The sequence below is a fragment of the Cygnus atratus genome, chromosome 21 (genome assembly GCF_013377495.2).
Source record: "Cygnus atratus isolate AKBS03 ecotype Queensland, Australia chromosome 21, CAtr_DNAZoo_HiC_assembly, whole genome shotgun sequence".
In the NCBI taxonomy this organism is placed as follows: domain Eukaryota; kingdom Metazoa; phylum Chordata; class Aves; order Anseriformes; family Anatidae; genus Cygnus; species Cygnus atratus.
Window position 1 is genome coordinate 3005804 of NC_066382.1, and position 23922 is coordinate 3029725.

A 23922-nucleotide genomic window follows, 5' to 3' on the forward strand; every position below is an offset into this window, starting at 1 on the left:
CCAAGTTGTTTCTCAATGAGAACAGAGAAATGAAGAGGAGGAGCCAGAAGAGCTGTTGGCTTTTTCTCTGTGAGATTTCCCAAAGCTAGCAAGGGAGAAAAATCCCGTGTCTGATAGAAAAATGGGCTTTGTTGAAGTCACAAGCCCTAGGCAAACCCGTTTCCTATAAAACCTATTTACTACTTCAGCTGTTAGAAATAGGCACGAGCTAACTAGTCTCGCTGGTGAAGGCTGCAAAGGGATTTAGGCTGTCTGTTTCCCTCTGTGACAAGCCTGAGGCTCTCAGGACGAAGCACGGGGGAGCACAACGTGCTCTGATTGAAGCACGACTGCTGTCAGCGCCCCCGAGGTCGGGCAGTTGGGGTGCCGGGGACCAGCCTGGGGCGAGGAGAGCAGGCTGCGGGCACAGGAGCTGCGCGGGGCTCTCCCCTCTGGGCTGCTCGGTGCTTTGCTGCCGATCGATTTGAGCTCCTTTGGGTGAGGGCTGCGTTAAAGCAACAGACACGTGCGATTTTGGTCTTCCCCTGACAGCAGCTACGGTGATATTGTGGTCGTGCAAAGTGGGTGGACGTGCCCTTCTGGTCGTTCGCGTCGTTCCCCTGTCTGCTGCAAGGCAAGCAGGCAGAAGGCCTGGGAGCAGGGCGAGTGAGGCTGGAGTTTGTATCTGAAAAGCCGCTGGAGTTCAAATTCGTTTCTCTGGAAGTGACTTTGGACAAGATTCGGCCATCCCCACTGATAATAAATCAGCCCTGGCCGGCCCAGGTCCCCTCCTGCGCACCCGCTGGGTGCGTGCCCGGGGCAGCCCCCGTGGGGCTTGGCGGGGATGCTGCTCGGTGGTACCGCGGGAGAGCAGCGAACTGCAGGGACCTACCCTGCGTCTCTGCCTTCTACTGGGCCTCTAGCAGGTAGTTTATAAATGATCGGCCTTTTAGCACCTGTTTAAAATGCAGGTAAAGGGCAGCGTAACTGACTCATCAAGGGGAACACCAAGTATCTGGGCTGGGTGCTGTTTCAAAGAGATTTCCTTCGTTTTCTCCCATCTGCAAAGCCATCACTGCTCCCCTTGGGAGGCTGAGGGAACAGAATGCTGATCAGCGCAGGGAGAAATTAAAAATCCGACTCTTAAGATTTTTTTACTGCACTTTCTGAACTTCCTGTGCTTTTTTTTTTTTTTTTTTTTTGAGATTTCGTTACTTTGCAGCCACAGGCAGAAAGGGAGATTTCCAATAACGTCCAGACACGGCTGCTTTCTTCCCTCAGCTAGAGTGACTTCAGGTTTTCCTACCACTGTCACAGACGCGCTTCCTACCAACGCTGCCCAAGCTCTCTGATGTTCCAGGAGTTTTTCGGGGGCTAGGAAATGCGATTGCAAAGTGTGCTTGTGCTGAATGGCCTTCAGCTACCAGTAACGCAGCCTTGGCCACAAGCGGTTGCACAGAGGTATTGTAGAAACCGCCACGTTGCAGAATAAGCTGGATTTCCTTTCCAGAGGATCTGTCCAAACCCCTAGTGTCCATCTGGGCTCCAGATGTGACAGGAGCTGTGTCTATTCGCCCTCCTCCTCTGGGCTTGGATGGGATAGTGCGAGTCTGCTGGCTGCCAGTGCTCTTCTGTCAAACTGCGTGGACAGGGGAGCCTGCGAGTGTGAAAGGGCGAGGTCTGCACACCCTGCGTGTACACAGCCGTACCCTGTGTGGCTTTGTATATTCAGTTAAATCCTCGCAGAACTGCAGGGAGAGGCAAACAGGCTTGTTCTGCGATGCACGTGTATAAACGTGACTCAGCACACACCCCAGAGCCTGGTGGCTGCATAAAAAGAGCGCCGAGCCCACATCAGTTCACCCGTTGCCAGCGAGGCGAACTTGAGCGCTCCTCACTGCCAGCCTGGGGGGAGGCTGGCTGGCAGGGGGAGATTTCTAAAGCCATTGATCCCTACTAAGATTAACATCCCTAAAAGCTCCTGGACTGTGAGAATGGAAAGCTTCAGTTCCAAGTGTTGGTCGTTGTCAGTAGCTAAAGTTTTTCACTAAGTTAAAAAGTCTGGAACCGTGATGATTTAAAGAAATGCTCTGTGGCCATCCTTAAGTTGCAAGTCTCCTGGGCCTTTGGTTTATAGGTGTCTCTTGTTTCACTTAACCTTTTACAAGGAGCTTTGGGTGAATGATATGCCAAAGGCCAGGATGCTGCAGCCTTTCCAGCCAGTTCCAGGCCTGCAGAGGCAGTTTGCTGTGGCCAGGATGTCTGGGAATGTTCCCGGCAGCTGTTAAATTATCACAAGTTAATCAGGGCTCCCTGGAGATGTATGCCCGTGCTGCAGCAAGCCTCTTCCAAAATGAGGAAGCTGCCCCATTTTGTTCCAGGGAGCTTCACTGGGGTCATAACACGGGTGGTGATGGGAACTGGAGCGCGTGGCTTGCTTACTGCTGTCAACACCATGTTCCTGAGAACACGGCCCCTTTCAGGGCTGTCTGACAGCACGACGTACCCTGAGAAATGAGGTGTGCATCCCCATTTCTGCCCCGTGCAGTCGGGGTAGCTCGTGTAGCCACAGCAGTAACCTGAGCAGCATCCTGTCCTGAAGGTCTTGCGCCACGGTGCTGGTGCAGACGAAGCCCAGCCTGGCTGCAGTTTGTGTCATCTGCCTCTCTGCTCTCTCCTCGTGCAGCTGGTGAAGCTATGCAGTGGGATGATTGAAGCAGGCAAGGCCTACATCACCACAAACAAGCACTTTGTCAGCGGAGTCCGGGACTTGTCGCAGCAGTGCAAGAAGGATGAAATGATTTCGGTAAGTCGTCCTGCGGGACGGAGGATGGGACACAGCGAGGGCCGGGGAGCATTGAGCTTCGGGGTGCTGTGCATGGACTGTATGTCCAAGACCTCTGTACTATTTAAATAGCCATTTAGCATGAGATTTTGTATTTGGAGGAAAGCAGAGACCCTCTGGTAGTGCAGTGCTGAGGATCAGAGTGACATTCATCATCTGCAGGGAGAGCTGAACTTTTAAGAAGCCGCAGTGCTGGCAAAGTAATTGCAATCTGGGTCAGTAAGCATCGGTTATTTAGGAAGCACAGGTAACCAGCCTGTGGAAGAAACAACTGGCGTGGTGGTTTGAGCGCTAACCTGGAAAGGACGGGGAGCCTGTGGCTTCCATGCCAGATGGTTATTGGAACACCTTGCCAAGTGACAGAGTGGCTCTTCAGTGGCTTCAAGCGAGTCCCTCACAGCCCACTGAGCCCCTGGGGATGCAGGGCAGCTGCTCCTATTCACTGCCAGTTCTCTTTACCTTTCTTTTGCAGGAGTGCCTCGACAAATTTGGAGACAGTCTGCAGGAAATGATCAACTACCACATGGTAAGTCACCGCTTCCTCTTATCTCTTTGTGTGCTGATGGCAACCTCTCACCCCAGGCCCTGATTAGCTGTCTCCTGGGGTTGGCTTACTTGGCTCTGCACAAAGGTGGGATCCGTGAAGGCAGTGTCTGTCAGGGTCCCTGCCCTGCACGTTGGGTAGCCAAGAGAGCTGCGAAGGGCCGGGAGATGTTGTCTCTTGCAGCAGTGTTGAATGGGATGAGCTGTGAGCCTGGTAGAGCTCATGGGTGATCAACACTGGCACATCCTGTGCTCTAGGAAACTGGATTTCCACGGGCTTGCAGAGCAGGTGCCACTTAATGAGAGGACACGTGCAGCTTTGCACGGCTGCCTTTTGGTTCATTTCAGATCAAGGATGGGCAACCAGTATATAGAGAGATGAGGCTGGAGCCCCCTTCATCGAAGGAAAGTGAGAGCTCACAAAGTCCTGCAGTGCAGATGACTTGTTCTTTGTGGATAGCACAAGAATTTGTAATGTGGCAGGGTCCTGAGGGGCTCTGGTAACTCAGGACTTCAGCTACGAACAGCTTGCACGTACAGCCTGCTTGCCGCAGGTGTGGAACACGCTCTGGAGCCTCCCGTTCAGCTCTGTGTCACTTGGACACCGGCAAGGCTGTGAATGGGTTGGAGCTGAAGGACTGCTTTGTTAGCTGGTGCCGTGAGCAGGCCTGGGGAGCTGGGTGCAGCTCTGTGCTTAAGGATAGCACAGGACATATTAATGCCACGGTAAACCGAAAGGAAGGAAACGTCCAGACAATGGCTGAGCTAGAATCTGCCCCCCCAGACATCCAGCCGTGGCATCTGTAAGCCTCGTGGAAGAGGAAGGTTCTTCATCCGTGGTGGCTCCATGCCAGAACCACAGTGTTTAAGGCTGTAACTCGGTCAGAATTTGAAGCACACGTGCTTTAAAGCGAAGGAAGCTTCAGGGTGCCAGCACTGGACTGACCCACTTGCACGCCACGATAGCCCTGTCGCAGGGCATTAGGCACGGTGCTTGCGTTTGGGATGCAGGCTAACCCCGCGCAGCTGGAGGAGAAGCTGCATCAAGTCCACGTAATTATTTCATGAAGCAGGTGGGAAGACTGTCTCCTAGTGAAAAATGACGGGGAAAAAGAGGTGCTGCACACGTGGCTCTCTGAGGACCGTCAGCAGTTGGGAACAAACAGCTGTCCTGCAGTGCTGGTGGGGAGGGGAGGTCGAATAAACCAGGGTGAGCGTCAGCAAAAAGGGGTGATTATGTCCAAGCAGAAGAAGTCAAACCCTGCTTCTCTGATGCTGCTAAATTTCCCTCTGAAGAGGTAAGGCCTTTCCACCAGGGAGGACGTGAGCCCCCCGGCACTTGCCCCTCCGTTCCCGGGATCATTTTGCAGCTGCACTGCCGGGGGCTGGCTGGGGGGTGTGCGCAGCCCAGGCTGGAGGCAGCAGCCCCAGCCAGCAGGCTCTGGATGCCGACCGCTGCCTGCAGGCTCCCCTGCGCCAGCTGCACGGCTTCCCCTGGATCCCTGCTCGCTGCCAAGAGTGGCACTTCGGGGATTGCTCTTGCCTCAGCCAACTAAGAAGCAGAAGGACTCTTCCCGGGGCTGCCAAATCCCCAGCTGATGCGGTGTAAACCTTCCCATGCCCCCCACCCTGGTCCGCAGGGGTGAGCTCCCCGCTGCAAGTGAGTCAGGGGCTGTAAAAGGCGATATTTCCCTGCCACCAGCTGCAGGGATAAGGGGAAACGTGCTTCAGCCCTCCCTCCCCCCGGCCTTTGGGGAGCATCCTCCTCCCCTGGCTGCTCGGCAGTGTCAGTCCCTCTCCAGGAAATGGCTTTGGAGTGACTGCTGCATCTTCCGCCCTCTCGGCCGACGGCTGCTCAATTAGCAGAGTTATTTTTAGTGCCTTCTGCCGTCTCCTCTGTGTGTGTGTGTGTGCGTGCGTGTGCGTGTGTGTGTGTATCTTGGCTCATCCGTGTCTGAGGAGCTCAGCTATGAAGCAGTTGTCAGTGCTTAATCTAGGCATGTGGCCAGGGCAGTACGTACAGCTGGAACAAGTTAAAAAGAAGGGAAAATGTCCCAAAAAATCGGTTGAAAAAAAAGCTTGTTCTATAATTTTATTGCTAGAGCACTGGGCCAGGAGATATCCTGCTTCTAGTTCAGCAAAATCCAAGCATAAAACCCTCTTGAGTGCAGCAGATGAACACACAGAGCATTTCCACCGTCCTTTTAATGCACAAAGAGGAAAAACATCAAAGCAGCCTTTGGAGACAAACGACAAAAGAGCGAGTTGAGTTCAGAGGAGCTGGAGTCGGTGTCCTGTGCCTCTTTGTGCTCTTAGCCACGTCGAGGCACGTGCAGGAATTAGAAAGCTCAGCTGGGCTGTGGTACCTTTGGGCCTCAGTTTCCATACGTGCAAAAAGCATTTCAGGTGCTTGCCTGCCCCGGAGGAGCTGCTGGGAGGACACACAGAGGCTCTGCTAACGCGTGCCAGGGAAATATCAGGATTGTCGAAGGTGAAGCAACGCCTCAGGTAGTGGATTTTTTGCCCCAAAAATAAAAAGGTGTGAAGGCAAGGAAAGCAGGCAGACGGAGGGTGAAGAGGACAGGTTTAATCCTGAGATTAGAGGTGCTGGGATTCAGGTTGTGCTCAGCCACACGAGAGGAGCTGACACGGTGCAGAAACTCCCCTGCGCTCGCCGCCAAGCACGGTCCTTGCAGCACGGGGCCCAGCCGAGCTGCTGAAGGATGCGGGAGCACACCACCCCGCCAGGAGAGCTTCCCCACGTGGGCTGGAGGTGCACGATCTGTGACAGGGAACACGTTCCCAGCTACCTCGGTGAGATGTTTGAGCAGTGGGTGGCAGACGGGGGTGCCAGAGCCTCGCAGCACCATTCCCGCGCGGCTCGCCGGAGCGAACCCTGTCCTTTTTCAGGAGCCTGAGCGGCATGAACTGGAATTTTGCTCGAGGGCCTGAGGTCTCCCACGTGAGCCCTCCTCCTCACTACATACCACACCGCAGTCAATAAATTCTGACTGTGCCTTGCCAAGCTCTTCTGTGCTGGAAAAGCTTCTTGCTTGTCTACAGACAGATGCTGTGCTCGCAGCTCCAAAACCTGTGTGTTTGTGTGCTTGCCTCCTTCTTCCTTATCACCCTTCCCCAAAACACAAAACGGGTTGAAAAGCTTTAGCGATCTGCCAGCCTATTACCTGTGAGAAAACAGCTTTCCCTCTTTTTGCAGAGTTTGATGAATGTAATTAAGTACCTGAGTGTAACAAGATCTCCCCGTAGGTAAAGCAGCATGAAATTGCCACCAGGTCCAGAGCAATACCTTATAATTCTGCGCCACTGGACTTCCATTTTGAGGCCAGGAGCGGGTGTTTGTATTTACAGCAGTGCAGAAACCCATGGGGGTTTTCACCCCATTGCCAAAATCTGTTAAACCATAGACTTGGAGTGGATTGGTGCTTGCTGGCCGGATTAAAAGAGATCAGAGATACCCAACGTGCGGGTAGTTCAAAGCTGTCAGCACCCACCTGGAGGAGCTGAGGAAGGGGAGGCTGCAGGTTATGCATGGGCAAGAGTGTGGGGCTGCACCGAAGTGCGTCTCTGCCCGAGGGAGGGAGCTTTGCCAGCAGCCCACTGCCCTGCACGTGCCTCGGAAGGAAATATCGGGGTCCGCAGCGCAGCCTCGGCACGTGGCACATCAGGTCAGCCCTGTCGGAATGGCTTTCCCTGGGGAGGTGAAATCCGATGTGAAATGGGATGGCGCGAGGGTTTTTACTACTAATTACTGATTGCTGTTACCTGGAGGAAGGAGCAGGGGGCTGTGTGCTGGTGAGTTGGAGGATTTCCTACTCACGTGCTTGGGTTGAAAGCACCTCGGGGCAGAAAGGAACTGTGGCAGGTGTCCCCGGGTGTTGTTTTGCCTTCCTTCTGGGGGCACGTTTCCTTCCTGAGGGTCACCTGGCTATTTACACCGGAAAAATTCCTTTCTATTTCGGGAACGTGGGACTCCCGTGATGCCATCGGTTTATTCTCTTCTTCTTCACTTAGGAGTTTTTGTGGAGTCTTTTGTACTCAGGGCAGCCCTCTGTAGCCTGTGGGGAAGGGAGGAGATGTTCACTGGATTCCTCTGGACTAGCTTGTCCTAGGGAATTCCTAGGGGCAGCCCAAGCCCAGGGGAAGGGCCTGAGTCACCAGAACCAGTGAGAAAGATTTACTGAGGGAATCGCTGCCAGGGTTGCAGGCAAACGTGGAAGGAGCCTCCCGAAAGGGATACTCCCAGTGACATTTCCATTCACAAGAGCAGTTTCATTCCATGAAGCCTCTTGGGCCATTTCAAGGCCTTGCAAAAGCATCTCGGAGCATTCGGTGTTAATATTCCACATTCCAAAGTAGTATTAATATCAGAGGCATGAAATAATGCGGCTAACTGCACTTACATGGCCCGCTGCTGGATAACCAGACCGTGTAGGACACGGGAGCCGTGTGCGGGGAAGGGGTTGTGTCTTGCTACTAGGGCTGGTTAAAAAAGGTGGAAAAATAGTTAGGGGAAAAAAATGAACTTTTCACTGAGAAAAGTCAGTAAAAATCAAAACACAGAAAATCCTCGAGCAGCCCCCACCTACAAAGCCTCCCTCCCTGTAATCTCTCTGGCAGCGGGGCTCTGCCAGCCTGCCTCCACGCCTGCTTTCTGACAGCCCTCCCTGTCTGCGCTTTCTTTCTGCTCCTTCCCGCGCGGTTCCCTCTCTCTGTCTGATCAGCAAGACAAGAAAAGCAAAAGGAGGCGGGTGAAAATGTTGTGAGATGGCTCCGGCTGAGCCCCTTAAGCGCAGCTTCAGCAGCACCAGGTATTTTCTGGCTCAGAAGATGCAATGTGAACGCTGCCCTCACCGGTACTGCTCCAGGCAGCCTCACTGAGACCTGAGCATCCCTGCCTGCCCCAAACCGCCGCAGCCACGGCGCGGGGATCCTCCAGCAGGAGCAGGAGCAGCTTGCAGGGGGGGGTTTGGCTGTGCTGGGCGAGCCAGGAGGCGTTTCCTGCCGATGAGAAGAAAAGCCACCCAGGCTGCGATGAGTCAGGGAGGCAGAGGTGGGTGGAGGGTAGCGGTGGAGTTTGGGGGAAGGAAGAGGAAAGTGAAAGCAGAGAGCTCCCGGGCTGCCCGGGGCTGGGAGAACACCGCCTGCACTTTCTGCTAACACTTGGGAAGGGTCCGGGTGCACCAAGGTACCCCAGTAAGGGATGTCATTTGTGGATGCAGAATCTCTGGCAAGGGGAGGTGCTTTTTGTCATCTCGGGGCTTCGCAGTAGGTGCCGTCGTGTCCCCAGCACAGTGACATTGCACTAGTCCTAAAACCTAGTGACCTGCAACCCCGTGAAGCTCCGTACCAGCGCTGGATCCTGGCTTTCAGAAAGTTAAGTTTTTGTAAGTTTCTGCAGTATCTTAGGACCTCCACTTTCTAGCTCGGAGAAGGGAGAAGCAGCTTTGACAATATGTGAAAGGCAGAAACAAACTTCCTTTGAATTGAAACACAAACTTGAAGCACAAACTTGGAACTTTTAAGCTTTTTGTGAGAGAGACTCAGCTTTAGCTCGGTTCAGAAGTTGGGCTCAGGCTGTGTTGACATCCCACAGGTAGTGTTGGTGGCTTGTTTTCCAGAGCACAAGTCCTCAAGTGAGCTGGATTACAGAGGCATCACAGGTGGAAGCTCTTCATGGGTGGCATTTATCTGGCGTGCCATCGCTCAGGAGGCATAGCACCAAGTCACACAGCCAGACAGGGATGAAAGTCACTCAAGCATCCCTTGGCAGACAGAGGATGCTCAAAATCTGCCTGGCCCTCCTGCCCCGTAGGTTACTACATTCAGCTGCTAGAGCTGCAATGAAAGAGAATTAAACTATGGGAATATGAAATCAGGGGAAAACGTACATGTCGTCACTGAGCTTTATTCAGGCAGCTGCAGTGGTGTTTACGTGCTTTTTGCAAAGCTCTCTCAGGCACACCCTGGACTCAGGACAGGCCAAGTAAGCACCTGGGTCCTGGAAAACCTCTGTGCAGTTCTTCAGCAGGCTAGGTGGTGGAAGAGAAGAGGATGTTCCCCCAGCAGCAGAGCATGCAACCTCTTTAAGCTATTCCCACTGGAGTCAATAGGAGCAGCACCAAATCCGGGTGGTTGGAGGCTGTTGTAAAGATAATGGGTGATCAGCTTCTGTGGCATAGGGTCACGTTCGCTCCCCAGGAGATGCTCAGAGACAGACGACAACCACAGCCCCCTACACAACCTCCTGAGCTCTGCCAGCCTGGCCACGGCTGCCACCCTCTCTTGCACACTGCAGTGCTCCTGTTTTGCGGGACACTTCTGGGTCAGCATCCCTGAGACCAAGCAAAAGGATCAGGCTCTGATTCCCAGGCCACCAGCCAGCCAGCACCTGGTGAACTGAAACACGGATCAGGCCCCAGACTGTTTGTGGAGTGCTGGTGTCAGAAGGAGGCCTCCAGACCGGCCACGAGGGAGAGAGATGCAGAACGTGACTCACCCAGTTCATTACCCCTGCTGCTGGGCTGGTGAATTGGTGGAGCTGGAGGAGAGAGCCGCCTTTGTCCCTGTGTCAGGCAGCTGCAAAGGAAGCTCCACACCCTCCATCTAATCACCCAGGGCCGGTTTTTGCAGGAAAATAGCCGGTTCTCTTCAGGATCCTGATCTCATCTGGGGATGTGGCTCTCAGTGCTCTAACAGGCCTTGATGGCCCTGCCCAGCCTCACCTGGAGCCTTCTCCCACACCCTCTGCCCATAGCCCCAGCTGCTCCATATAAATTCAGCCCTGGGTTTTCACCCTCTGGTTTGAGCTCTTCTGCAGGAATGCAGGTTCTCAGCATGCCCATACCTAGCTGTGGACCCTGGTGATCTTCATCCCAACTCACAGCATAAATTTCTGCTGTGATGCTGCCTCGTCACCACGGACCTGTCTGGTAACTGCTGGGCCTGATCCTGATGTATGGGCTGGCTTCCCGGCTTAGCCTTGGACCTGCTGCTTATGCTTCTCTTTGGCGATTCTCACCATAAATGCATTGCTTTATTCTCTGCTGAAGCCCCATTCCCTCGTGCAGCTGTGATGTCCTGCTTCAGGGGTGTATGTGCTGAGAGAAGCAGCCCCTGGGCAGGTGCTCCCATGTTCTTTTTAGCTCCTGCTTTGCCTTGGAGCCTGGTGGGAGCTCCTCTTCTCTCGTGGGCTCTGCTGGGATTAAAGTGGATTAAATAGCAATAGCATCCCTTTGGGTGTCTCATCTTCTGTATCTTGATTTGGGTTTGCAGTTGCAGGAACGCAAGCCTGGCTCACTGAGCTTACTGTCATTTTGGGGGGTAGGAAATTCCTCCTCCCTCTGCAAATACGGGATTTCTTATCCCCTTGCCTCAGAAGCTCACGCTGGGGGAGTGCAATGCAAGACGCGGCCCCTTGCTGCTGGGTGAGAGCTGGGTTAACTCCCCTCTTCCGTGCTGACCCTCCCCGAGCCCAGATGTGCGTGAGTCACAGGCTGGACTTCTCGTGTCTTGGTGGAAGCTGCGAGAGAGGGTGGGGTGGTTTTTGGTCTGGAAAATCTTAACCCAAATGATTTGTTCCAAGTATGTCTGGGAAAGGAGAATCAGCCAAGGAATGGTTTTATATTTGAAATTCTAGGTCTTAAAGCCCCGTCTATTTTGCATTGGAAATCAGATGGAGGGACCTGCTTGCAAATATTCCCCTGGTGAAATTAAGGAAGCGATAAGAGTGGTGCTGGTATCGCAGGATGCTTCTTTCCCTGGTCACCCTGGTGGAAACCAGTGACGGCAGCTCTCCAGCTGGAGGTGCGCTGGAGGCCAGGTGGCTTTCCTGCAGTTTGCCCGCTCCTGTGCGGTGTCACGGGTTAGAGGGAAGCGTTGTGGATGCACGAACGGCACTCGGGGAAGCTGCTCCATGGGAAACGTTGCAGGCCAAGGGCTCTTGGAGCGCTTTCTGGGAGGGCAAATGGATGCCAAGAGGAGGGAATAATTTACACTGGTGAAAACGCAAAACTGGGTGGTCTTCGGGTTTTCTTTCTTTCCCCCTTGCTTTGCATCTGTTCGCATTTAGAGGCCGTTCCTGGCTGTTTATGCTCAGCTAGTCCTGGCGCGTTTCTTGCTTTGTCCTTGGCTGCAGCGCTACACGGAATGAATCTGCGTGAGGCTCTGCAGGCGCTGAGACCTCGCAGTGCCGTGCTTTCTGTTGGAGTGGTGCACCTGGACCGCGTCGAAAGCATGCCTTGCTCGTCTCCTGATGGGAGATGTTAGGTGGGAGGGCATCCGTGTACGAAGGAATAAATCTGTGTGTTTTTGTAAGGTCCTGGTGTCATGGGCAGAGCACTGCTCAGGCTGAGAGCATGGACCGTGCTGCAGTGGGTGAAGGCAGGAAAAAAAGCCCTTCCCCAAGGAAACCATCACAGTTTCTCACAGTACAGAATGAGGATGGACAGAACCATCCTCCTGATGTCTCCGAGGGGCGGAGGGCGTTAGGGCTTCGGTCATTTAAGGAGAGGAAGCAAGGCCAAATGCTGGGTCGGGAAGTGCTGTTCCTTTCAGAACAAAGGCACAATCATCGCTGTGTGTCCTAGGTTCAGCTGGCTGCCCAGGACACGATGCTAAGTTGGAGCAACCGAGGCAGGGTTACTCATGCCAAGCAGCTGTAATGCCAGGCCCCAGCACTGACGTTTCAGGGCTTCGTTCAGGTTTGGGCCAGGGCCCAGGTCTTGTGCTCCTGGCGGGGGAATGAAACGGGGTCCCTGTCCCTTCTTTGTGGGCCACTCTTGCTAGCTGCAGCCTGGCCAAAGGCTTCTCCCTGTAACCCTGGGATGTCGTGCCCTCCGTGGTGGAGTTGTTGTGTGGTCTGGGAGCCTGTCCCTCTGTTCCCAATTAGCCAGACTGCCGTGCATCCCGAGCCCTGTCTGAAATGGGGAGTTACTTGTAATCGTGGCCAGCAGAGAGATGGATGGGAGGGAGCGGAGCAGACCCCACTGTTGTGGCTTCTAATGGGGGAAACATCCCTTGAAGGTGGGCAGGGCTGGAGACGGTATGGGCAGAGGGTGTAGAGAAATGGTCTCGTTTTTTTTTTTTTTGTGAGGGACAGACGAAGTTTAAAAGATTTGTAGGAACTAACCCTTTTTATACTTGGACTTCTTATACTTGGACTTCTTACCCAGGTTTGTCAGCATGTGGTTTGATGGACCTTCAGAGGTTGTTCCTGTCTTCTTCCCAGGGCAGCGTAGCCTTGGGGTGACAGTGCCCTCCTCTGGCAAATTCAGAAATCTGGGACTTGGGAGAGACTTCAAAACGGACTGAAGGCAGCTGCTCCTACAAACACTCACTTTTCCCTTTTTTTTTTTTTTTTTAGATCCTGTTTGACCAGGCTCAGAGGTCTGTCCGGCAGCAGCTGCACAACTTTGTGAAAGAGTGAGTATGTGTCCTGTCTTGGACCTAGCTTGGTCCTAGCTTGGTCTTCAGCTTCTATTGCACCTCTCCTGTGTGCACCGGAGAGAACACAACCTCTGCACAGCTGCTGAAGGCTCTGCTTGGGGCAGAAGAGACGCGGATGGGCAGAGTAAAGGACCTGTTTGTGGGACGGTTGTTGCTGTCATCTCGCTATGTTATAATTTGGTTGCTCTGTTGCGAACCAGATGTATTTATCCTGTTCCCAAGTCCTATTTAAAGCAGGACATGAAGGATACTTGCAGATCAGAGCAGCATCCCAAAGTCTGGCGGAATTCATCTGCGGAGCCCACCTCTGCTTCCCCTCACTGAGCCGAGAGGTCAAACACCTCCCAGAGCTCAGATCTGTGCAGAGCAGGGCCAGCTCTGCATCTGTTCTCTTAGAGAAAATTCTGCATTTAACTTGTGGCTTAACCCAGTGCGTGCTCCCAGTTTGGATGGGGACCTTTGATCGAGTCTCAGCAGGCTTTCCTTGCCGTCGCTGCGTTAAACGCTTCCTCTGAGAGCATCTTCTCCCCAGGGCAGGTGCCACGTGCAGCGCGGGATCCCGAATCAGCTGAATGTAGGTCAGAGGCAGCCCAGGCCTCCAGCTAAGCAGGAGCTGGTTTCCATGGGAACTGGGAACTGACCGAATCCCTCACAGCTGGCTGGTTTGGTGCAGGGGGGCCCCCAGCGGACCCCCCCATTCCCCATCCCCGTCTTCTTCCCTAGCACTCACCCTGCCCCCACTTTCTCTATAATCATTTGATGAGCTCAGATTTAATCTGCTTGAGGCTGGCGCTCAGAAGGGGGAATTTCACCTTCAGTTTGGGGCTGTCATCCTTTTTGCATCTTTGCAACTTTTTCCCCACTTGTACCCCTGAGCCTCTGCACTTGCAGGCCCTGGTGCCTGGATCTCCGCACTGCTCCTGCCCTTGGTTGGGGAAATAATTTTGACACCTGGGACCATTTTGATGGGAATAAAGGAACAATGGGAACTGTTCCCTTGCGTGGTGATCCATAAATATGAAATATTGTTTAATAATATTTGCATATTGTATATAACAATGTATAGATATATAAATAATAGATAGATATAGATAATATATAGATATATATGCAAATATTATTAAATGAGCCTAGTAAACAAGGGGAAAAGGAAGAGTCAAATGTCTGGAATTAGTCAGACAAGACAGAATCGACCAGAGATGCACCTGAATGGCCTGGTTGCCCTTGTTGAATGCCCTGTCCTGAATTTGAAAAGTAGCTGGGTTCATTCTTTTTCACGTCGTGAAATAGGAAGTTTCTACAGGCAGGCTCTGAAATGTTCTGCTCGCTGCTTATTCCGAGGGCAGTCGTGGACTGTCTGTAGGGCTGGATGTGGTCTTGCCTGGTTTTCTGGATGCTGTCCTTGGAGGATTTCCGTAAAGATTTGAAGGCAGCATGGAAAGCCCAGTGTCTTTCCTTGCTGAGTTCTCTGAAGACTGTCCAGAATTAGTCTGGAGTCAGTCCAGCTGGACACAGTGGCACTTGGTGGGGTGGGTTAACATGCCAATGACTCTTGAAGCAAGATCTCTGAGTGATCGCAGTGAACCTGGCCTCACCTCTCCCTGCTCTGCTGTCCCAGCAGTGCTCTGGCTGCTCTGTAACAATGATTCCCACCATCTCCACTTCTTTGGGTTCCAGTGACGTCCGGAAGTTCAAGGAAACCAAGAAGCAGTTTGACAAGGTACGAGAAGACATGGAGATTTCGCTGGTAAAGAATGCCCAGGCACCTCGGCACAAGCCCCACGAAGTGGAGGAGGCAACGGGCACCCTGACCATAACCAGAAAGTGCTTTCGGCACCTGGCCCTGGACTACGTGTTGCAGGTTGGTGTCTGCCCGTGGCTCCGTCTGCGCCTCTCAGTGCAGAACAAGACCTCACAGGCAAACTGCTAAATCTGCTGTAGGGAATGAAGAAATTGACAGGTGGCAGGGGACAAAAGGGGCCTTACCTCTGCATTCAGAAGGGTTTGGGGTTGCTAATTCATGGGACGTTTTGCACTCTGTCCTCAGGGGCCAGGGAGTCTATGGGACTGGTGTGTGAGGGAGTGTGAAGCTGTCAAGGTTTGCTCCAGTTGCAGGGCACGGGTGTAGTTGTCTATGAACGGGGTGCAGATAACTTCTGGAGGTCTCTTCCAACCTATGTTATGCTACGAGTCAGTGCTGAAATGCGTTTATATATGTTTCTGCCTTTGCATGGCACTGACCTGACTCCACAGGTGTGTGTTCTCCTTCCTAAAAATGCTACAGCATAGATGGGAAGGGAAAACTCAATCGCTTGTCAGTAAGAAAAATTAAACATACTGCCTTAGACCAAATTCCTCTTCCCAGTGGGAGACTTGCTGCATCTGAAATGGTGAAGGATTTTCTCTGTATCGTTCACAGGCTTCGTGTCAGGTCTGTCCTTCCAGGCAGTGGGCGTTTTAAGCAGCCAAGCTGTGTTAATATTGATCCATGTGTGTCTCCACTAGCTGTCACTCCTGCAGCACCAACCAGAGACCATCTGCCAACATGCTCTGTCTGATCATGAGGCAGTGCCTGATGGCACATACGCTCTGACAGTCAGCCAGGCACTTTTGTCTGAAAAATGGGTGTGGAAAGGGTGTGCACACAGAGAACATAGGCCCACCACAATTTCATGGCTGGTTCCACGATAGTTATTGGAAAAGCCCATGATACTACAGCGCTACCTCTCAGCCTGCTAAGGGAAATAAAAGCAATGTCCTGGTAGATTAAACATCTCCATGTGATACCAAATTGCACTCTGGGGTCACTGGTTTCAGCCTGTGTACAGCCGTGGGTCTAGCAGTAACCTCAGTCAGTAGGAGCCTCCATCAGAAAACGTCTCTGCTCTTTTACTTTTTATTCCACCTGGAACTTGCAAGAACTGTCTTTTCAGGAGCTAATTTTCTGTAACGGTACTTGAATAGTTGGGTTTGCTGCTAGGGGTATTGCAACAAGTTGTTCCTGCTTAAATCCCCGTGTTGGACTGCCTAATGCTGCTGATGCTGAGAGTCTTATCTTGATCCCTTCACAGATCAACGTCCTGCAGGCCAAGAAGAAGTTTGAAATCCTGGATGCGGTAAGGACTCTGTTTTCTGTGGCTTCTCTCAGTGTCTCAGGGAAAGGCAGCCCTCTCCATTCCAGGTTGCACGGGTCAGCGTCGCATCTCCTTGGTCTGCCATGGAGATGCTGTCTGGGGCAGTTTTGGGGGCTGCAGGTATGCTAACAAGAGGGGAGAGTGAAGGAGCAGAGCAGAATTCCCCAGGCCAGAACTGGAGGGGACTTTCAGGGGGGGAAGGATGCTGCTTTTAGTGCTTTGTGCTCAGAGCATGTGGAAGCGTGGCCTTGTGGAACGATTTGTGAGAGGAAGAAAGAGGGAGAGTCACCTAATGGGCAGGCTGCTTTAGGAAAGTGTTAGAGCTGTGCCTTGAGGGGCTTTTTAAACAGAAAATAAAGGATAAAGACTCTTCACGCTGTTCCAGAGCCTGTTCTGACCTTGCTTTTGTTCCTCTCTCCAGATGCTGTCCTTCATGCACGCCCAGTACACCTTCTTCCAGCAGGGCTACAGTCTTCTCCATGAACTGGACCCCTACATGAAGAAGCTTGCCACAGAGGTGAGAGACAGGGAATTGTGGCTGACTCAGTCTATTTCCTCCCCTCTGCCCTGAGAGGATGTCCTCATTCCCATTCAGCTACTGGACCTGGTAATCAGGGAGCGTGGTCAGAGCATCACGCTAAGCCGTGTGCTTGTTTGAGCTGCGCCCTGGGCTGAGCACTACAGTTAGCAGCCGACAGCTGCAGTTACTCGCAGTGCGCACCCAAACGAAGCCCAACACAGTTTTCTCCTCTCGTGGGGACTTACAACATGGGGAGGGTAGGTGTAACGCTAGAGCAGGGAAGCAGAAATGGATTCATCAGCTTATAAATCTCCTTCCTGACTGCCTGGTGTTCTCCCCCCCACCTTTAGCTCGACCAGCTGGTGATTGATTCTGCAGTGGAGAAGAGGGAGATGGAGCATAAGCACGCGCTGATACAGCAGAGGGTGAGTCCTGCGGCTGAGTCCTGGCCAGAGTCCCTCCTAAATCACCCAAGAGGTGAATGCGTGGCTGCATTCCCTTGGCACGCACGGACAGGGCTTGCTGCAGGGCCCTTTCTTCATTCACAGCGAAGCTCACGCTGCACCGAAGTGATGTGGAGGGTTGTGGGAGAGAGGGGGCAGGACTCGGCACTGCTTCTGGGAGAGGAGCATGCTGCAGTGAACTTGTACGCAAGTCTGCTCCGAACTGCTTGCTAGGTGATTCACCTGCTATAATTGGGGATAACCACCATGATCTGGCGAGCTACTAGGATCTATTATCAGGCAAGTCGTAGCTTTCAGAAGAGAGGTAGTTTTGGCTAATGTGGGCTCTGATTTTCCAGACCATTCATCTAGGCAATGATCCCAAATCCTTGTAGTAACATTAATTTTCTTATTTTCCTTCTCTTAATGGATTGCTGACCTGCCCGTGCAGACCCTCCTGCAGGTGAGTACCACATATTTCCTTCTTCCAGCACCTTCATTTTTCAGAATTAGCACTTTGTCACCCTGGATATTTACAAAGTCCTGCCTTTGAAACGAGAAAAAAAAAAAAAAAAAGAAACCTTGCAACAAGTTTTGTGCTGTAACATAAACACTAGAAATGTGATTTTAAAGTCCAGTTTCAAGTGAATTTGGTTTCATTCTCATCAAAGTTGTTTTCAATCCTGTGCTGAAATAAGATTTCAGTTTCCTCTGTTCTCTGTGATGGTCAGTCTTCACTCAGAGCACTGGCAGCAGTGCTTGGCTGGCATATTTTTGGCAATATTTTTGGTGCTTAGGAGCCTTTGAAGACCATGGGTCTGGCGGGAGGAGAATTGGCTGTACGGGCTTCTAACTGAGGTCAGTGGTGGACTTTCAACACATACACGTTTGTAAAAATACAAAATTATGGTCCCCAGCCCACAGACCACTGTGCAGGAGGCCGTTGTGTCCTGTGTGGGTAGGAAGGGCTTGACTTGTCCTGGTGGGTGGATTACCAGTGTGCGATGCTTTCAGTGCTGTGCATTTGCTTTCTCCCGTGTGCGCTCTCTGGTCCATTAGACAGCATCATGTAACATCACCTCTGCAGGGAGAGATGGGCTGCAGCAGCTTTTCCATTCGAGTCTGTTTAAAAGCTGTCCCACAGGAGATGACAGCAGCAATGCCGGGGAAGCCAAGCCATCCTCGGGGAATACAAAAATGCTTGCCGAGGCATTGATGGCTTGTTGTCATTTTCAGACCTGGAGCTTAAGCTCTACCAGGGTTTTAACTCTCAAAGATTCCTTTAGCAGTGAAATAAGAGCTAGAGAGCTAGAGCAAAGCCAAAGAATGGAGGAAGAAGCAAGCTGCCCGTAGATAGCTGACAGGATGAATTAAAACCTGGCTTGTTACTGGAACGATGCATGTATAGGGCAGGTACTTGCGTGGATCGATACTTCTCAACAGGAGGAAGGCAACTGGCCATTTTTTTCCTTCTAATGCTCCCTCAAAAATGTCATAATGCATGAAATGGAAACGTAACTGGATTTGAATGTTAATGACAGGCATTCCCTGTGAATCGTCCTGCGCGTGTGCTCCCTGCGGTTAAGTGCTCCGAGGGAGGGGAAAACCCATCTGTGAACTCTCCGTTCCCCTGGGGACTCTGCAGGAGTGATGACTTCATTCAAGGGACTGCAGACGGTCTCTCCAGTGCCGTGCATTTCAGTTAAATCTCTTTCCACTGCATGGCTTTGAATGGGCTAGCAGGGAACGAAGCGGGGGTCAGGCTCCAAGAGGGAGAAGGAGCAATTATTTTTCATCAAGATACGTACGCAGAGAACTGTGGCTCCCTGTGTGCATAGGCTTGCAAGCGAGCTGAACACCCCTACTTGCAGTTTAGGGTTTAAAGCTTCCTGCCTGGACTTTTGAGGCTGCTTTTTGGCTGCGCTGGTGTCGCTCCTCACCGCGGAGCATGGCACTCTGCGTCTGCTGAGCATCTCGCCATCTCCAAAGGGAGCACAGCACACGTCTGAATGCATGTCTTCCTGCTCAGCCCGTCCAAACCCAGGGATATCCTCTGGTCTTTGGGGAAAAAAAAAAAAAAGGGATTTAGTAGCACTTAACTATAGAGGAGTGGGGGGAACCTCTTTATTTAATCAAACCAGTGGCTTCCTGAACAGCCTGCCATGGTACAGCAGAAAGGGAGGGAATCCAGTGTAAAAAATACAGTTTGGAGTGCTCCTTGGGATCTGACGGCAGGGTCTTTCTCATTGGTTTACCTTAGGGCAGCCTTCTAAGAGCCAAGTTCCTAACAAAGTGGTCTCTTTTATTCTTTTAATAATTAAAAAAAAAGATAGGAGGGAAACTCAGCATCAATCTCGACTATTTTCTTTGATACCAGAATTCAGGTGCCTTTTCTTATGCCTCCCTCTCCCCCACCTTCCTGCATGGAGCATCTGCCTCCTTTTGTGTCGATTCCTAGGGCAGCTATCACTTCTAGCTGTCATTTTAACTGCTGCCCTCTCTGCCTTTCCAGCTCCAAAGCCTTAAAGAGCTCCATTTGCAGCTTCGCACTGCATATCAAAATAACGCTCCCTTGTACAAAAAGGGTGCCAATGAAACTAGCGAGAGGATGAGTCTATTTTTATGGACTACAATAAATATTGGAGTTATCCTTCTGTTGTGCAAAGAGAAGAGAGGCTTAATGTGAAGGGTGGGGGTGCCTCCCTCCTGTGTGGGTGGGCTGCTTGTGTGAAAGGAGTGCTTTATGGAAGACATTTGTGCAAAGGCTGCAGAGAGAGTCTTGTTGCTTCCCAAATTTCTTGTGCATTGAGATGAACTGTCTTAAACCACACACGTAATGCATTTGTTTGCACGTGGGCTCAGTTGCTTCAGATGGATGCACAAAGGCACGTGGGCTGGTCCAGGTTGGACCGCTTAGGCGAAACACTCACCACTGGAGCACAACCCTGGGAAGTTTTTTCCAATGGGAAATGGGGAAGGAAATGGTAACACTTAAACAAAACTGCCGGTCTCTGGAAGTGGAAGAATACAGGGCTGTACAGAAGCTGCTTTGCTTTGGTCCAGAGGAGTGGAGAAGACAATTGTGCTTCTGCTGCCTGTTTGCATGGCAAGGGAGGAAGGAGTGCCAAGGCAGAGCTCTCTGCCTCATTTAGCCCAGCTGGTAAATAACAACCCGGGGGCCATATGGCACTTCAACGCCCCGAGTTCACGGCTGCAGCGGAGCAGGGGTGGAATTGCTGGCCAAAGGGTGGCCTTTTCCCAGGAGCAGACCCTGCTGAAGGCAGATGAGCGCGTTAAGGTCAGGGGACAGTCGGTGAGCATCTCCCTGTCAAGCCCGCTCTGTGCTGCCTGGCTTCTCCCACTCCCTCCTGTGCCTCCCTGACAGCTGTATGGTAATTAGCCCTCGCTCTAAGCTGATTGACTGTGAATAGGAGGCATGGGGAGGGGGCAAGCAGGTGCTCCCCAGGGGCCAGCAAGCTTCCTTCGCCTGGTGCCCCTTGCTTTGACAGGAGCCAGCGGCAGGGCTTGCAGCCTCCCAAAAAGGAGTAGGAGGGGTAAAGGAGAAGGGGCTGAAAAAGAAATCCCTCCTTCCCTGCCAGCCCACGGTGCTTAGCAGAGATGCTACTGTAGAGAGAGAACAGAGAGAGAGAGAGAGAGAGAGGACAGAGCTGCTCCCTGCAGAACCTCCGTGGCAGCTGGCATCATGAAGATTTTCAGCAGGCTTGAATACCTCCTGGTAAGGAGATGGTTCCTACAGGGTTGGTTCTTGGGGAGAAAGTTTAGGGGGCACTTTGCCTTGGGGGAGCAAGGACGGTGCCTGTAGGACCGTGCTCGCTGATGCGCCCCAAAAGCAAGCACAGCTTTATTACTGCAGGAGAGCAAATGTGGTTGGTTTTGTTTGTGGGATGGGAAAGGGCAGGGCATGGATCCCTGAGCATCATCTGCTGGCAAGCTACAGAGCAGGGGGATCATTTGGCATTAGGGAACTCGAGAAACAAAAGGTCTGTAAATGGGATTTTGCTGGAATGAACAAAAGCTGTGCAGAATGGGAATGCATGTGGGGGAGCCCTCCTTCAAATTCCATCTGCTTCGGAGGGTGCCTTGGGCTGTACAGTATATACACAGGGGTAAAAATAGCCAGATAGAGAGAGGCTTGAAATACAGTCAGGCACCAGAAGAGAACAGAATGTGCGTGCACCAGGGTTTGTGTCGAAGGGGGTGTGTGCCTCCTTGGGGAATGTGAATATTCCTCTGTATTATCTTCTGCTCAGAATCGGAGCCAAGCTAGTCACGCAGCTTCTCGCTTACCTCGGGAGAAGCTCTTTTCTGTGCTCGGGTGTACGTAATGGTAAATGGCGAGCATCGCTGGTTACTTAACAAGTGAAGGAAAGCACTTTGGGGTAAAGCCTTTTGTCTTCTCTGAAGGCGAGCATTTATCGCGTGTGCTGTCTGCTATCTTAAATGCTATTGATTGGAAATAAACTCACGTGGAGTTCTGGTAGTAAGCCGTGTTTCTCTGAATATCTTAAACTGTACTGGGATGATCCACTGGTCATGATTGCCTAGTTTTGAGCGTTTTTGTATCACTAAAAGTCAAAACATACAGAGAAGTGCAGTCACGATGTCCACGTTGAAGTGGTACAGTGAGGCGCTAATGCTGCGGCTCCCCAGGGAAGGCCACTGCCATAAGAAACATATTTTAAAGAACTGTAAGGGAGTCAGTGTTTCAAGGAAAGGTTCCCTCTGTTCTCAGCTAGGTGTTGTGCCCTTTGGGACAGGAACAAACCTGTGCCAGGTGGGCAGAAACAAGACCGCCCTACAGCAGCAGGTGCCTCTGAGGCAGGGCTCCTTGCCTGGCAAACGTCCCCCTGCCAAAAATATCCAGGGGGATGAGGGGCATCTTCATCCCTCGTGGTAAGGCTGCTCACTGAAGCTGTATTTAGTTTGGCCAGGCATCTCTCTGCGTGAAGTGCTGGCTTCACAGGAGCAAGTGGCAGAGCTTGGCTGGCCTCTGCGGTGCGGGCAGTCCCGTGCATGCTGCGTGCAGATGGACAGGGGAGTTTGTAACCGGGGGGGGGCAAGAGATGCCCTCTAAATAGGGTTTTCTGTTTTTCTTTCCTGGATCCGTTTGTGTCTGTGCTTGTGTTGGGTTTTTCCTTTCGTTTTCTGGTTCGAGTGTCCCCCTTAATTCCTTTTTCACATCCCTATGGACGTGTCTCTTGGAATTTGTTACTTCATTGTCGCTTCGGCAGCAGTCGGCATGCTCCCATGGAAACCATTGTGGCATCCTTTCTAAAAGAATATCAGGTCCCGGGCAGCCGTGTGTGCAACCTCAGGGTGACGGGGCTGGAGAGGCCAGGCCGGTGTGATTTACTGGAAGTGGAAGACACGGGGAAGCAGATGATGGCAGAGATTCGGTTTCCTATTTTGGAAGACAAGGGATTTATTTAACCAATGTGTGATCCAACGTGTCGCTGCTGTTCCTAATTGCATGCACAGTTGTAACCCAAGCCATTCAGACCCCAATCCTAGGAAGCCTTTTCCATGTCGAGCATTTTTCATACAGCAGAGACAATGAGGTGCTAATTGCAGACTGAATAAACGGGTCCAAACTCATTGAGAGCAGACTTTCCTGTTCCATGTACGCAGCAATGATGGGAAGAAATTGGTAAAAGGTGGTCTGTGAAAATCATGTGTTAGTGTCACATGTAGCAGGAAAGGGAAAGGGAGCACAAGAAAAAGCTTCTCCTGTGTGCCCTTGCCCTGTCTGTCAGGCCTTTTAAAGTGAGGTTTGAATCCAGAAAGTTACTGTCTGTTGTGGAATGGGTGACACGTTCCTTCACCAGCAGCTCCCAGACACAGCTGCTTGGCTTGAGAGGCTGGGAAGTTTCTCCTTCCCAGTTCTACCTGGAGCCAGAGAGCCCCTGATGCTCTTATCCCATGCGAGGAGGGCTCACAGACTTGCTGATGGCGTGGCCGGCAGCGTGCTTGGCAGGAACAGCGTCACTCAGCTGCGACTGACTTATTTCCCAGATCTAACGAGGTTAAAATCGTTTCGTCGATGGATAGAACAGACTCAGGGACATTAATGGCAGGTCTGCCAGGATTCGTTGTCACAGCTGTCTGTGGCCACACCACCATGCATTTCAATGATCTCAGGCAGCTTTCTGAGCTGGGATCTGTGTGCTCATGCTTAGCTCCTCTGCTAGAAATTTGTCCTCTTCTCAACGGCGATGGTAGCAATGTTCTCTATACGAACTATCTCCTAGGAATCTGTTGTTGAAGGCCATAGTTTAAGCTCATTTTAGTGTGCTGAGACTTTGACAATTACACTTGTGCAATTTGAGTGGTGGGCACCTTAAACCATCCTGAGTCCTGCCATGGTTTTACCTCTTGGCTATATGAGCCATTTCTGCACCTTTTGCTTTCGGTCTTTGCCTGGCTGAGAAAGCAAAACCAATACTGATTGGGGATAATCGCTGGATTTACTTTTCTCCTCCCCTTTTCCTTTAGTTTGTCCTTCACCACTACATAAGCTTGTAGCAAAGACCTCAGCAGAGTGCAGTGGAGTGGAGCAAACTGCCCCTGAGGATCGGCCCGGGGGATGCCCAGGGACAAGAGGCAGGCTGCTCCTTATTCCTCAGCTCTCCCTTGATTTGAGCCTAGTTTACAAATCCAGCTTACGGGTCTGGCGGGCATCCTGCCCTCAGCTGCCCTGCAGTGGCTGTGTTGACCTCAGTGGAGTTGCTCAGGAATTACACCAGCAGAAACACGTGCAGAATTTGGCCTGGGGACGTTTCCTAACCAACGAGGAAAAGGGAGAGAAATAGCATCCAAGTAATGCAAGCACAAGTCAATCTTTCTAGCAACGTGGTGCTAGGTTTGGGCACCATCCAGATAGCTCTGGCTCCTATGAGCTGTGTATGTGCTTGGTGTTTTTGTGTTAATTCCTTCTAAAACTGGGTTTGGTGCAGGTCAGAGTTCTCTCAAAGG

The 23922-nt window shown here is 51.9% G+C and overlaps 1 protein-coding gene across 1 annotated transcript in view; it reads left to right on the plus strand.

Annotated features, from left to right (window-relative positions):
- ACAP3 (ArfGAP with coiled-coil, ankyrin repeat and PH domains 3) overlaps positions 1–23922 on the plus strand; it is a 59693-nt gene that overhangs the window by 18034 nt on the left and 17737 nt on the right. The window contains exons 3-10 of the mRNA XM_035557698.2: positions 2666–2785; positions 3297–3350; positions 12750–12808; positions 14510–14693; positions 15904–15948; positions 16388–16483; positions 16837–16911; positions 17381–17392. Of these exons, the coding sequence (XP_035413591.1) occupies positions 2666–2785; positions 3297–3350; positions 12750–12808; positions 14510–14693; positions 15904–15948; positions 16388–16483; positions 16837–16911; positions 17381–17392 (645 nt within the window). The remainder of the gene's footprint in view (positions 1–2665; positions 2786–3296; positions 3351–12749; positions 12809–14509; positions 14694–15903; positions 15949–16387; positions 16484–16836; positions 16912–17380; positions 17393–23922) is intronic.